Source organism: Odontesthes bonariensis, chromosome 12, assembly GCF_027942865.1.
Source record: "Odontesthes bonariensis isolate fOdoBon6 chromosome 12, fOdoBon6.hap1, whole genome shotgun sequence".
NCBI classification, from domain to species: domain Eukaryota; kingdom Metazoa; phylum Chordata; class Actinopteri; order Atheriniformes; family Atherinopsidae; genus Odontesthes; species Odontesthes bonariensis.
This window is the reverse complement of record NC_134517.1, coordinates 14,295,943-14,311,963: the sequence shown is the minus strand read 5'-3', so window position 1 is coordinate 14,311,963 and position 16,021 is coordinate 14,295,943. Positions and strand designations below refer to the sequence as shown.

The 16,021-nt window shown below is 37.7% G+C and overlaps 1 protein-coding gene across 1 annotated transcript in view; it reads left to right on the top strand.

Moving 5' to 3' along the window:
• Positions 1-16,021, top strand: part of itprid2 (ITPR interacting domain containing 2) — a 59,087-nt gene that overhangs the window by 17,766 nt on the left and 25,300 nt on the right. Inside the window, exons 4-9 of the mRNA XM_075479180.1 lie at positions 352-394; positions 2,659-2,708; positions 2,931-2,984; positions 13,088-13,127; positions 13,261-13,356; positions 15,215-15,362. Of these exons, the coding sequence (XP_075335295.1) occupies positions 352-394; positions 2,659-2,708; positions 2,931-2,984; positions 13,088-13,127; positions 13,261-13,356; positions 15,215-15,362 (431 nt within the window). The remainder of the gene's footprint in view (positions 1-351; positions 395-2,658; positions 2,709-2,930; positions 2,985-13,087; positions 13,128-13,260; positions 13,357-15,214; positions 15,363-16,021) is intronic.

The window sequence follows — 16,021 nt, the reverse complement described above, 5'->3', positions numbered from 1 at the left end:
ACAATCTTATTTATTGACTTCAGATTCTGCATAAGGGGAATGAGGTCACTTCCAAAAAAAACATATTTGAATGATATTTCCTGTTTTATATAATAATTGTATTTATTTTTTTCCACTTGAGTGGAAGATGATAACATAGAATGGTGAAATTAATCACAAATTGCACCCTAAGTGGTGTGAACAGGAGCTCGCTAAGGAATAATTTATTCTTAATTGGTAGAATTACAGCTTGTGGGTATGGTGACTGATCAGCTGACAAGTCTGCTGTAATACTTTTATAGTATGTTGTAATCTCTGCACAGCATCTGCTGGACTATTGCTTTAACATGCTCCTGTGTGTCTTTCCGTCAGGGCAAGATCCTAACAAGATTGACATCTGGCTGGTTGAATGCAGGTACGGTATCCATTCTCCATCTGATTAAATTACGATTGCCATGTTTTTTTGGTTTTTTTTTATGTCCTGGTTTAGGCTGTTTTCTAAATGTCACTTGTGCTGAAGCAGTGCAGACTTTCCAGGTAAATCCACAATGGTTTATTTAAAATAAAGCCATAATTTGTCATAATTTGCTGGCAGCAAAAGTCAGCTTTTTGCAAATTGACTCTCTTTGAAATCACTTGAATTAAATAAACACAAATGGATGATTTGATAATGATCAGCATGAATTCACAGCAAAATACAGAAAAATAGAGAAAAGAAAATAGGCAGTATGGTCCTTTAAATCCTGATTGTTAAGTAACAGACTGTATAACTTGTTTTGTTGCTCATTAGTTCATGGATTGTTTTTTTGGTGTATGTGTATAGGTTTTATCTGGAACAATACAGCTAACGCCTAGACATACAACACACAAAACCAGAGAGAACGCACACACATAGGGAGCAGACCTACGCCCAGAGATGGGGCACATAGAGCTGTTTAAGCGATGTAAAAGGCAGAGAGGGAAAGGAAGAAGCTGACACAAGACGGAAAGAAAGTCAGAAAAAGAGGGGCAAGTAAACAGAGGAGTTCCTCCTTCTGAGTCAACACTGTTATCACACACTCGCAGTTTTAACCACTGTCACTCACAGCCCTTTAACACACTGTTATACGCTTGTCACAACATCATCGCAGCTACATTCCCAGCCGAATCACTGGTTGCTACAGCAACAGCTGCAGGGCAGGGGCCTTAGGCCTGTGGAAAGTGGGAAGACTAGCAAACATTGTAGCTGCAAATTGTTACACAAGTTACACAACCGTGTGTGTGTGTTAAATAGTGGCATGAAGTTTGACCTATTGATAAGAACTATAGATTGTGTAACGGTTCAGTTTTTCCAGCAACTGGCAATACAAAGCAGCTCTGACTGGCTACTTCACTACCATTTGCAGCAAGGCTGATCTGCCAGCTAGTTAGCCTTGTACAGCTAGTTGGGTCAGAAGTAGACCTGGGATATGTTTGAAAATGTAGGGTTTTTCGTCTAACAGGCAGTTAGCTTGGGTAGCTCAGATTAATCTAGCATGTATTAAAAAAAAATGTTGAGCTACTTGACGAATTTGAATTTCCCCCATTGGGGGATAAATAAAGTATTTTTCTATTCTATTAGTCGGGGCTGTTTTCCCAAAGTTTGACATGCAGTTAGTTTTAAGCTAGCATTATTTTACTATGCTCTGACAGGCAGTCTGTTTTACTTATCCTTCAGTGTGTGAGGTATTAAACTGGATTACTTAGACTGAGCCTGAAAGCCAGTTGAGATTGATTACTTCGTCATTGCTTTACAGGCAGTGAGCACTGGTTTAGTTAGACTTGATAGACTTTTCCTATCAGATAACACTGCTACCAATTAATACCATTACCCTTAGCCTGACAGATTGTTAAGCTTTGCTGAACAGATAATACTGCTAGCAACTGCAGCCATTAGCCTTAGAATGACAGCCACTAGCCTTTGTATAACAAATAATACTGCTAGCAACTTCTACCATTAACCTTAGCCTGGCAGCTGGTTAGCCTTAACAGGTAATACGCCCACTGTTAGCCTTACCCTGACAACCAGTTAGCCAGGTTCAGTTAACTTAAGCCAATCTAGGATGTAACCTGCTATACTCAGTCCTATTCTTATTTATTTAATGTTTTTTTGCTTTGGTTAGACGAGCTTCTTATTTTTCTAGCATTAAGATTGGATAGCCTCAACCTAACTGTTGTGATATTGTCACCTGTTCAGCACTTGACATGAGATAATGAGAATTTCACAAACGGGATTTAGTGGGACTGGGTGTTTCTTATTCAGAACTAGTTGGTTAGAAGACTTAGTTTATCAGGAATTAGTCAGATCAGGTTTTTAGTTGGCCTGATGTAGCTTTTTACTAATTAATAGTCATCAAGTGCAAAAGAAAAGCTGTCTATTCTGTTTAAGTACACTAATTGGCTACCAAAAGAGCAGTGATAAAGCTTGACACATTGTGGCAATCATTAAAGCTTGATTGCATCTGTATATGGTGTGTAGTGTTGAAATGCTATTATGCAGCTTTATTGTTTTTTTTCCTGTATTCTTTTCACTAATATTTGAACTGACTTCACTGACGGGATGCTTTTATATCTATAAATTTATATATGAATTTAAAGGTCAGTTTATGTTTTAAGTTAATATTTAACTCTCACTCGTTTTTTTTTATGTCTCTTGTCCAGGACTCCCCTTGGAGCCTCTCTAGATGATCAGATTCCTTCTCCCAGCAAAGGTAATCCACGTTTTCTGTGTTTGTTGATTATTATATTGAGAGGACCCTGAACTGTTTGGATTTTGACACTGTCTCCATTTTTTTAGGACGTTGTCAAAATCCGTCATCACAACTTGTTTTAAAGTTGGATGTTTGTTGAGTTGAGTGTTTATATGTTTCTGAAGAGATTTCACAGCTGTACTACTTTGTGTATACTCTTTGTGTTTCTGTGCGTGTGAACAGGAGCAGTGAGGAACGGCTGCAGCTTTGAAGATGACCTTTCACTGGGAGCCGAAGGTCAGTTCAGAAAAAAAACTCATAGTACAAATAAGATTAGCAATTTCTGGTCATTGTTAACAGTTTCCAGTAATTCTGTAATCTAATTCTGATTGAATTGCCTTAAAGAAGAGAAAAAAACTCTACTGCTAGTCAGATGTTAAGGTTGATATCGGTAGAGCTGCTTCCTAAACTTTAAAAATTCAGTTGCTGAGAAACCCCTAGCTCAAATCTGTAACCCCATTCAGTTGTCAAGTTTTTGAAAAACTGTTTGTGAACAGAAAAATGACATGATCATTTTTTGTTTTTTATGTAGTTAAAAAATGGGCTTCAGTTCTTCAGACCAACTTTGTGTGCCATGAGTTCGACATGAGTTTATTTTTCTTGTCAAAGGTGTGACTGTTTTCTTCAGTTTTATAAAAAACACGTGGTCCTAGCAGTAGGCTTTTGGCACAGTGAACTGGTTAATTCACTTGCTTCTCTAAACCACACCTAAGTTCATTTGATCTGAGAGTTATGTTAATGCTCTGCTTCATACCCATTCATAGTATGACAGATGTTCCCAGGTCCACCTGGAAGGTTCAAACTCACATACAGGTCAAGCATACATGGGCTCAGGGTGTGAAAGCTAACTGTTTTAAAAAATAGGAATTGTACAATTGATGAGGACATGACATTAACCTCGCTCATCTTGTCTGAAATGCTCTGGTTTAACATTGAGAGTTATTTTCCAAATATTGGGTTTAAAGGGGAAGTTCGTCTTTTTTTTCTTTTTCTTTTTTAAACCTGGACCTTATTTCTGTTCATCTACTCACTGAACAGTTGGGTGAAAGTCGGCGTCCTTTGGACGCTATTTAGATCACTCGAGATCCGTGAATATCCATATAACGGGAGTAAACAGGGCATAGACAATACAGCCTCTAAATAAGTCTTTATTTTACCAATACTTTAAGACGAATGAATGAATAAACGCATACTATTGCACTGTTAGCTCAGAGCTGCTGTGTTGTTGTTATTGGGGGCTATCGGGCGGCTTTCTACACACTCGTCTGGTGGGATGACGTCATCGACGTGTGCTGCGGCAGCACAGCTCATTCACTCCGTCATACTCAAGGTCATCGTCCACGTCATCAAAATCTGATAAATATTCTGCCATGTCGCACAAAACTAGCAGTAGCAAACTCCGTGTGAAGATATCTTAAAACTTTAATAATAATAATAATAACTTTTATACTTTTAATTATAACTGGAATGATATTTTCTAAAGAGCATGCATAGAAAAACTGCAGTTTTAAGAAATGTGCCGCTTTTGAACGAGTCCAAATTTAGCCTACATTGATTGTTTGTTTAAAAACTGCTACTGAAACATAGAAACCAAATACTTAAGCACTGTGACTGTGCTCTGTAGTATTTAGTTTGTCTTAATTTCAAAATATGTAAATACTTATTGTTATACACTGTTAACCAAAGGAATTTTTTTGGGAAATATTTTGCTTGACAAGTGCGCTTTGGCCATATTTACATTTGTTATCTAAAATAGTCCATGTGTCCAAGTACTTTCTGGTGCAACAAAATATTTGTGGAAGAGTGTGGCATGTGAGTATCATAGTAGCTTGATTAAAAAAAGAAAAAGTGCTCTGTTTGCAATCAGTATGTTGATACAGAATGATGGAACATTGAGCCCTGTGCATGTGAGTTAAGGTCATGTGTGTAAACAATGTCAGTAAAATCAATAGAAATCTTGTGGTACTGGGCTTCATCTTCATTCCTCAGACTTGTTTCTCCATGAAGGAAAAGCTATATAGGTGTGGGCATGCACTGCATGGATGACTGACCCTCCTCTACAAGCAGTGCTAAAAGTGTGCTTTTATCACTTTGCGTTCTGCTGTGAATGCATCAGTAGTAGTGGTGATTGCAAGAAGGCATTAATGTTTCTGAGTTAACAATAGCCTGTAATGACCTGATGAAACTGCTTTGAAACTGCTTGTGGCTGTTTGTATGCATCATCAGAATTAAGCTGGTGAATCCAGGGATTGAATTGATGCTAATTATGATGGTTTGACTTTATGTAGATTTGATCTGAAAATTGTTGTTGGATGGATTTCTTTTGTTTTACTTTTCTACAAACAAAGTAATCTGCAACAGCTACCCTTTTGTTCCATTATTAATCGGCACACACATTAAACGGCAAACAAGCTCTGTTATAAAGCTTTCTTGTGCTTCACATCAAATCTGTAAAGTGTTCACTTTATTTTGTTGCACTCTAATGTAGTTTAAAAGCTAAGTTGCGAGCTACATAATAGCAATGTTCATGTTTTTATCTGTGCCCCTTTTTTTCTTTGTCTTTGTAGCTACTACTAATAACGACTGTATTCTACTCATTAGCATAGTGCTTAGTTTGAAGTCGCTTTGGATTAAAGCATCTGCTAAATCGGTGTAATGTAATAAACACACACCCAGTGAAGTTATGTCCCGTTTCTGTATAGCCACAGCTTCACATACACACAAACAGCTGATTCCACCCATGTCAAGGGGATACTACTTGTGGAAAGCGAATCATGGAAGAAATGTACCAAGTTGAACTATATTATACACAAAAAGGTGAAGAAAAGGTGCCGTTTGATTGTAGCTACATTTCCCCCACAGGAACCAGGTTCTTTAAGGGGGTTCTTTCCTCAGCCCTCTCCAGTTCCATCACAGGAACAGTCCTGGTAGGGAGATAGTACTTTTGAAATTAACCTGAGATTTCATGGTGGGGCTTGTGTACTAAATGTTTCTCAGTGGTTGAGTTCTCTCTTGGTACTCTCAGCTTTAACATCCATGATAGCTTTTATATCTATTTACCTTAAGTTGAACCGCAGGAATAGTTGTTACTTATATTTAAGCAGCTTCAGTTAGCTGGGAAGAAACGGACTTACCAGGAGCTGTTTGATCGAGTGAGCTTCAGAATGACAAAGGAATAGGAGCTCTTATTGTTACAAGAGAGCATTGAATGTCAACAAGAAAATATTAATCCCAGACTATTTCATAGCGCTTAATTTCTAAAGCACAAATAAAAGCCCTCATATTCTGTAGAAGCATGTAACATGATTTTGTATTAACACAGCTGAAGTGCACTTCCGGATTAGACTTCTTCGTAGGCTGCTTTTTGACCAGCACAGCAGTCCCAACACTGTTAGGGAGGAGCATCACTCTTCAGACTGCTTAATTTGCCTAATCTATCCTGTTGCCTAGACTATAGTGGAAGCAGAAAAGACTAAGGTTTAAAAAAAAAAAAAAAACTTACTTTTAAATGAAGCCTCGAGTCTTTTAGGTTCCAGATCATGTTTGTTAGAATGCACCTTGTTTGTTGGTGATCTTTTAGTTGCAAAGACTTATGAGATGTGATCAATGAACAGATCCTAATTGGCCATGATGACGTAAACCATCCCCAGGACAAGATAGAAAAAGATTAAGGGATTCATGAGTGAGCTCAGAATGAATAAGATGGAAGTGAATCAGTGAATTACTAAATGGAGCTTAGCTGATGTCATCTTTTGCATCTTTAATCCAGCTGTCTGTTAGAGAAGAAAACATTATGGATCCAAAAAAAATAATTCAGTGGAAACGAGAGAGACGCACAGTCGGGGATGGTGGCAGAGTGACATGTCTCAACGGGTTCTTTTTAAATGGAAAAGAAACTAGCAGTCACACCTCCATCTGGTGATGACTTTTAGTTCTATAACAGTTTGAAAGTTGGCCTCAGTCCATTATAATGTCAGCGGCATAGAATAGCGGTAAATATAACTATCAAAATTCCTAGTTATATGTACAACTACTGGTTCTTGATTTTAGACTGAAGTAGATGAAAGCAGTGTCTGTTTAGTTGACAGCTGTTGTTTAGGGAATGATAAAACTTGCCCTTGCCCATTTTATCTACTTAAGGTAGGGTTAGCTCCTAAAGCTGAGTGAAAGCCTTGTGTGACCTATTAGAAAACTAGATGCCATCTCATGTCATTTAACAGCTTTTTTTAATATTTTATTTGTATATACACATATGTAAACTTAGAATTAGTAACTTAGTATGAATTAGCCACCATTAACAGCATATATACTCTTTTCTGCTTGTCTATCTATTGCTATTCACCTTGTTTGATAATATGGTAGATAAATATGGAGGTAACGTAGTTATCAGCCCAAAGACAGTTAACAGGTGAATAAAAATGAAAATATTTAAAGGATTACGACCAACTAAAGTGTTTGGAAAATATAAAACAGTTTTAGTATTGTTAGATGCAGGAATATACCTAATTAAAGGACTAAACAGAGTTTGGTTAAATGCCGCCATTCCGACATCCCACCAGTCCGACATTGGGCCTGAAATTGTCGGAATGGCGACACTTAATTTTCTATGAAACGTCCCGTCATTCCGACAATTTTTTTCCTCCTATAATGGGAATGGCGGTATATTTTATTTTATTTTTTTATTTATTTATTTATTTTTTAAACATCCCGCCTTTCCGACAATTCCTTTAATAGCCTATCAAAGCCTATTTTTTAGAGGAACTCTACAACCTCGCAAACTTTATTAATCTATTATCAAAATCCCCTGAAATTTCAAATGTCAAAATACAGGTATTAATGTAAATCAGCCGAGTCTGAAACATGTTAGATTAAGCAGAAATACAGTGTCAGTGACCAGTCACAGCCAGAGCACATGCGTCTTTTGCACTCTGGCATCATATGCAACATTAATTATTGCAATAACAGATATCAGTGACAGCTTAACTGTGTCGGACGTCCTTGTGCTGCAAATAAAACCATTTTCATATATTAGGCTACCCAAAAGGTATTTTAAATTGTTTTTTTTATTAGTTTTAAATCGATAAGTGAACAGTGTTCGTCTATGTTTGTTGCTCCTTTTTGTGTAATAAACTATTTGAATATCATTAATTTGCTTTTGGAGTGCATATTATGTGCGTTATACCTGAGTTATATGAAATGTAATTACGCTTTTAAAGACTGTATCACATCTGTACACATGTCTTAAAACATGCAAAATGCATGAACAGAAAGAAGGGACTGTTATCTGTTGAGTAACGCACATTTCCTTATATGGAAAGCCTTGTTGGAATGGTGGGACGTTTGCATGTCTGAATAGCGGGATGTCGGAATGATGGGATGTCGGAATAGCTGGATGTCAGATTGGTGGGATGTCGGAATGGCGGTTGCCGCCCACAGAGATGTTGTATTTTCTGAATGATTAGCCTTAGCTGTGCATATGTGTGTGTGTGTATGGAAATATATCCATTAGGCCGTAAGGTGAACCCCGTTTTCGTTTAGGCTCGCTCCGTGCTCTCCGAAGTACATGCCCGTTAGCTGATAAAAATGACCAAGTTATTTTGCACTTGTAAAAAAGGTTACGCGTCACAGAATCCTGTACTTTTTTTAAACCGAGACGTTTTCTGAAGAAATATTTTCCTCGGCTGAATGACGATTCCGCGCTAGACCAATCACGTTGCCGATTTACGACAACAAACTGGAAAAATGACAACCTGCCTGGTGCTGTCAAATCTAACCTACAGAAAGGAATCTCGCAAAATATCATTTTAAAGTGAACATAAAATAATAATTATCAACGATAATGCTCATTCATGTATTTCTGAATTGAGCCAAATAAATTCTAAATAGTGCTTTATTTACAGCACGAAGCACAATTATCAAATCAAATCAAATTTATTTGTATAGCACATTTCATGTACAAACAGTTCAAAGTGCTTTACATAAAATTAAAGCATTGCAGCAGGGAGTGCAAGAAGCATTAAAAATACATAAAAGAATATAAAGAGAAACAAATAAAATCATTTTAATGAATTTAAAAACAGGCAACAGTCTAGATAAGTTAAAAGATATTTCATGCATAGACACATGAGAAAAGAAATGTCTTTAACCTGGATTTAAAAATGTCTACATTTGGTGAAAGTTTAATCTCCAGTGGCAGTTTGTTCCACTTGTTTGCAGCATAACAGCTAAATGCTGCTTCTCCATGTTTAGTCTGGACTCTGGACTGGACCAGCTGACCTGAGTCCTTGGATCTAAGAGCTCTGCTGGGTTTATATTCTCTGAACATATCACAGATATGTTATTATGCAAGTGACCTTTCATGTTGTCATTTTGATCAATTAATGGAATTCCAATAATTATTGATAACCACCCACGTGTTTGTAACGTGGGCTAAATTAATTCCAAACAGTGCTTTATTTATAGTACAAACAACTATTGTGCAAGTGGATGATAAGGTTACCTTTTCATGTTGTAATTTTTTATTAATGAATGGAAATAATTCTAATTATCAATGATAAGGACCATTCAGGTATTCATTTATTGATTTATTCACTAATAACTATGCAACACATAAAAAAGTCAAAACAAGTAGGGCATACACATCAACTGGCATTTACATCAACCTGCATAAACTTATATACATATATACATAACCATAATAAAAGTAATGATACAAATGGAATAGAATAGAAGTGTAAAAAAAAAAAAAAAAAAAGCACACACACACTGTTCCTCACTGTCAGTGCTGGATTTCTTGTCATCCATGTCACTTGAAGATTTCCATCTTCCAGATGCCAACCATGTCCAGTGGGAGATGGAGCGCCAATCTTTTGCTTTACACATGACCTCATTATTTTAGCCTGATAATTTGCCCTTTTGCAGTGCATCACTTGTTGGGCATCACTTGTTGGGGGGGATAGGTAATTCTGGCAATGCTGATGATGCCATACAGAAAGCTTTGTACCTAGCCTCATTGATGTTTTCTGCAGTTGGCTGATCGTACAAATGGCATACATATTTGCAAAGTAATGCAAATGTAGAGTGGTCCAAGTTAAATTCAGTCCCCAGATTTCTGAAAGCCTTCAGGTAGACATCTTTCTCGCATGCCACAGGAAATGTCTTCTTTTTGCCTTGTGGTGTCACACCCAGTGAATGTATGGATCCCAATCAAGGCTGAACACACACTGGCTCCGAGAGCTGATGACACCTTGGTAATGTCCATTATGCGTGTTCTGTTGCCCGTCCCTGTGAAAAAGTACAAGCTGCATGGTAAATCTTTCTGCAGACTCACAGCAATGACTGCTACATCAGTGTCAGGGCTCTTAATAATGACAGTCTTATGTTCCTGTGCAGCATGTTGTGCATGCAAAAACACCAGTGTCACATTCTTCGTGGTCACACTGCAGGTCTTCCACAGCATGAACAGACTGCACACCTTCCAGTACAGTCACACAGTGACATTGGGATTGATGTGCTATGTACGAGCTGAGGTTTCTTCCCACTGCTGTAAGATCAGCATGTGGCCACGCATCGTATAAGAACTCAGCAAGTGCTTCTTTATTTGTTCCTTCTGATTCCTTCCATTCCACCTTGTGCAGGTGAAATTCTGTGTTTCCTCATGCTTAACAGAAGATATGTGCATGTAACAAATCTTTCGGTCGAAATTTCGTCTTCTTCGGTACTGCTGGATGATCGCGCTGCTACTGCGGTGCTGTTTCTGTTTACCAGCTCAGCTGACATACCAGCTATCCGATTCGTCCATTCTGATGACGTCTCAACCGTGGCACCTCTCGCGAGCCAAACTGTTATTACGCCTGCCGAATATGTACATACGCCTTGCCAGGCACTAGTTATTCCTTTAAAGCTGCAGTCTGCAGGATTTGTTGTTGTCATACGTAAAGTCCTACTTTTTGGCATTTTAAGAGTTTACATGATCTATCAGAACGCTTGAAGTTGAAAACGGTGACCTCCGTAGTCGCAAAATGCAAGAAATGCTTATTTTTTAACCGAAAAATAAAAAGTTATTCAACTTCCTGTCCCGCCCCATCAAAACACATGAGAACTCGTGCACGTAGACGTGCACGCCAGATGCGCTTACACGACTCCTCATTCATCAACTCACCTGTCATTTGCGATCATGGAAGACACAGTAAGTAGACTAGCCCGTAATGAAGTTCAATAGTCCAGATAAATAAGCGTGGGGACGAGCCTACCTTGTATCGCGCGTGCACAATCGGTGATTGACAGGCAACAGAGCCCAGCTCGTAACCTGATTGGTTACCTTTTACCGGTCCGGTCTGCAATTTTGTAAACAAACCTGCTGGCTTTGGAGGGACCTAGCGGGACATATAGGGGACCTAGAGAACTCATTTTTTTTTTTGTATTGGGGTATTTAATGTACTACTTTCAGAATCCCCGGACAGTTCCAGGCATTATGCTTGAAAAAGAGTTGCAGACTGCAGCTTTAAACGTTGCAAACTAAAAAAGTACTGTGTTCTGAGCGGCGAAACTTTTTTTTAAACCTCAACATAACTCAATCTTTTTATGAGCTGAAGCATGTTTGGTACGGAGAGCGTGGAACATGCCTGGTGTTCTGAAGGAGTTTTCGAGGTTCACCTTACGGCCTACATGCGACTTTTTTAAATTCTGGTCCTAGTATTATTGTAAATTATGGTCCCAAAAATATCATTTCTATTAACCTAACATCTATTCCCACAAAGTTTAAAATATGTATTATAGGTGGCAACTGTTGAAAGATTGTTAGCTGACAGGCTAACAAGTGCCTTATTGATTCGTCAGTTTTTTTTTTTTTTTTTTTTTTAGTTTATTTGTCAAACCTAAGAAAGGAACCTAATATGCGACATCTTCTTTAAAAAGATATATAACACTGCAAGTTTTTTTTACAGCTAAATTTGCATCCATAAAAACTGAAAATCTCTGTTCTTTTTGGTACTTGTTGATAAAGGACAGACAGACATGCTAATGGCTGTAGCTTACATTGAAAAAAAAATCTGGAAGTTAAATTTTTCTCATTTAGTTTATGGAAAGTCTGAAAGACTTTTAACCCTTTATCTAAAGATTATGACTATAAAGTTTTTTCCTTTTTTAATAAATACAATGAGTAAGCTAGTTAGCTATGTAGCTGACCATTAGAGTTGCATCGTGGCCACAATAAGATGGACAGATTGGCACTGAATTTATTTTCAAAGGTAAGAAAAAGATTGCATCCTCTGTCAATTCAGTATGGAAAACTTTAGAATGTTTGGCAACCCTGCCAGACATGCTAACAACTGCAATTTACATCATACACATAGATTCACTTTAGAATTAATTTGCCACGGCTATTTGGTGTTTTTAGTTTTGGGAATGCTGGAAAAGACGACACCCTCCAAGCTCATTATTTGAATTTTTTTTTGCTTGAAATAATCTTTGGCCTTCATTTATTTATTTATTTATTTTTTCTATTTTTGTTTTGAATAAATATTAGTAACAAGACTTCCAATTTCAATTTTTACAGACTAGGCTAACTGTCTCACTGCAGGGCCAAATACTAAAGATGTTTAGGAGAAGTTAGTTCATAGCCTAGAAATCTAGACGCCCCTAGCGACCGCAAATTGAATTTGCTCCCGGGCTAGTCTACACCACAGCCATTGTGTCTACACTCAGTTGTGGTCGTTTTGCGAGCCTGAAAATCGAAACTTAATCGGGCCAATCAAATCGTGAGGAGCGGGGTCGGAGGCCGGGCTACCTAGTGACGACAGAGGTGCGACGTTTCAGTGTGCAGTTCCAGAGAGAGGTAAACAATGGCTGCGTCCAGCGAACAGTCTTTCGAGTTGGCTTTGGCAGCGACTCTAGAAGATTTAAATATACATTTTCTTTGCGAGACGAACAGACAACTGCACTTAAGTTTTTATTGAAAAAAAGGACGTTTTCGGAGTTTTGCTCACCGGGTACGGTAAAAGTTAAATTTACCAGCTTGCTCCGTCGGTGGGACGACGCTCTGATTGGTTGTTGCGCCATCCTATTGCGTGGCGTTAAGTGCAGAGGCAACTTAACAGACAACTGTTTATCCCGCCCACACTGCTATCCAGCGTCACTACACCCCTGTACAGCTTTTTGCTGTACGGGTCTGGCTTGCTAGGCTAGTTACTTCAGTCTTTGATCTAGAAAATTACTAGAACTGGCAATACGATTTTATTAATTTGAAATATTGTTTTGGAGATTATTTTTTAAAGCTGAATCTAAATGTCACACTAATTAACAGTGTTGCTGTAACTGACGTTTTATTTTTGTCTCTGCAGCCAATCATCTTCATTCCACTAACAATAAAACTGAATCTTGGTGAGTTCTATGTTATTTTATGCTTAATATTCACTAAATAAAAAAAGAGGCTGGTTGATACCACAGCTGTTCTCCCACACCACCATTTTCAGTTATGCTTATGCTTCTTTGTGTTCTTGTGTGTTGTATGCAGTTTTGGACTTGCAGCGGATCAAAAGAGGAGTCAGTATAAAGAGAAGGGGAGAAGTATGAACTCTACTGGATCAGGAAAGAGCAGCACTGTGTCCAGGTCAGTTCATCCCGTTACTCTTAAATAAGATGTGCTGAAGTTTTAACAGGATGAAAAGCAGTGATGTCAAGTGGAGAAAGGGGAGACGCAATGGGTTGTTCCCTAACCTCCTCTATAACAGATCTATAATGTACCTTTTGATAACTCAGGTTTGTTTTTCTGGTGTACAGCTGGTGGACACTTTGGCCCAATTCTGGACAAAGCTCTGCATTATGTGATGCACAGTTTGATTCTCATTTGCTGTGAGATTTATGCAGCTCAACATTCAAAACCTTATCTGTATGACTGAGCTCAGTTAAAGCCATTTTATGTTTCATAAGATAAGATCTTGTAGAAACAAAGTCAACATTTAAAGACACAGACTAAAAATGAAATGAATTTATATGTTAACACAAAGTCTGAGAGGCATATCTATCTGTCTAATCTATCTATGTAATGGCAACAAATTAGGAATAAATGGGTTTATCAGTAAAGCAATTAAGAAATAATGAAAATATGTTGTGAGACTGTTTCAAATTAGTGGGGATTTTCAAACCAGTGAAATATAAACTTTTTAAAAAAAAAATTAAATTTTTTTTATAAAGATTTTAGTGGGACTACGTTACTCTTAAGGGAGTCAAACACAACTCTGCTTATAGTCAAATGTTATTTTTGTCTGTAACATCTTTCATTCAATGTGAATTGTTTAGAAGAAACTTTAAGGTACTGGAGTGAATCAGAACTGCAGGGCACATTACTATATAATCATTTTACCTTGATTCATTTGGCCAATCAGGATTATTGGTAGATATATCCATTTATCTAAATTGTATACTATTTTACTGACCAAAAGAGGAAATTAAGTTTATATACATTTAAATTATTATTTTCCAGGAGGCCAAGAAACCTTACCTTTTTTTGAAAATATTTGAATGGGCGTTGATTATTTAATCGGTCAACAAATATTCTAATATTTGTTGATTGAATTGCATTCAGTTTTTTTGGGGCCATGTTGGTGCCACCAGTTGATGATGAATGGGGCAGTCTGTGTAATAAATCATGATGGACTATGGATGGTACATCATTGCTAACTAATCCATCCTGTTGTTCAGTGGTTGGAAAAAGGTTTGAAGGTCAGTGTGACAGTTTATTTTTTTTTATTTTGTTTTGCAAACTGATGTATTTTTCAGGTTGAAAAACAGTCAATTTACCTCAAAGAACAAGAACATAATTGAGCAATTTTTGCTCAAACATGTAAATGATTTACTGCTACAGCAGTGACTCAGTTAGACTGTATAAGATCTCAAAAGCACCTCTGGTCCTGAGAAAAAATGAAGTTAATAAAAAATATGCTGGATGCAAACCCAGGTTTTCACATCATAAAGTCCCTCTGGGAATCTGTGGTCACTAGAATTAATTTAATTTCAATCAGTGCTTGTAATTTCTGTTAGATTTTTTTTTATTTCCTTCTTCCTTAACTTCACAGTTTTTTTTCCCATAAAAGTTACTGGCAGCTCTACAAACCACCACAAAGTTGTTTGGAAAATAATCCATAGCTAAACAAAGTAAATCAAATTTTAAGAGAGCTCTTGCAACTACATTGGGGGCGACTTTGATTATCAGAATAATGAGTTTACCACGTTAACTCCTGCATTTCCAATTGCAATAGCTAAAATAAAAAAATCTCTAACAAGCCCAGCTGCAGCAATACATGATATGTCGGGAAGGTTACTTTGTGGATACACCTCAGTGGACTTACAGCTAGCTAATTGCAATACATCAACTACCATGTACTGGCTAAACTAACCAGCAGACTAATTCAACAGATCACTGACGAACTAACTTTGGTTACAACTGCCTGATGTGTGTCTCTTCACAGTGTTTCAGAGTTACTGGACCTGTATGAGGAAGACCCTGAGGAAATTCTCTTAAATTTGGGTTTTGGTCGAGAAGAGCCTGACCTGTCCGCCAAGATTCCCTCCAGGTTCTTCAACAACACCTCCTCAGCCCGAGGCATCGACATCAAGGTAAACAAACAAAATCCCATGGGAACACACTCTTGCAGTATAAAACAGGCAGTGATGCTATCTAGAAACATGGCACTAAGACAAATGCACAGAAACTTTACAAAAAAAACAAGTACTACAGGAGAATCAAGACCAACCTAACATAGCCAGAAGATAGTAACAAAAGATAATGAGCATAATGAAACCTGAAATTAAAAATAAGTTTTAAGGAAAACTAGTATGCTCAACCTAGAAACTTGCATGAAATTAGTTACAGCTATTATAAACAAACATAGTCTGTACAGCTGAAGTACAGTCTAGACTACAGTCCTAATCAGAGAGAGATGGCCTGTTTCTGTCAACCTTGGTGTCACTCTGGGAAAGAGCTGCTTCATACTTGTGCCTGAGCAGCCACAGCTCACTCTCCTCTGATCTGTGCTGTGGTCACTGTGGTGGCCTTCTTTTATACATACTACTCTGTCATGACACAGCTCTGCCTCTCTCTAAGGCTACAGCTACACGAAAATGAAACAAGGTTTTTTCTTTTTAAACCGAGTACGAAAATTATTGCGACCACACAGGAAAGCTTCTGTAAAAATATCAGGTCCTCATGGCAACGCCACGCTTTCTGAAAACGATGCAGTACACACGCCACACCTCTATGTGCGCTGTAAGCCACC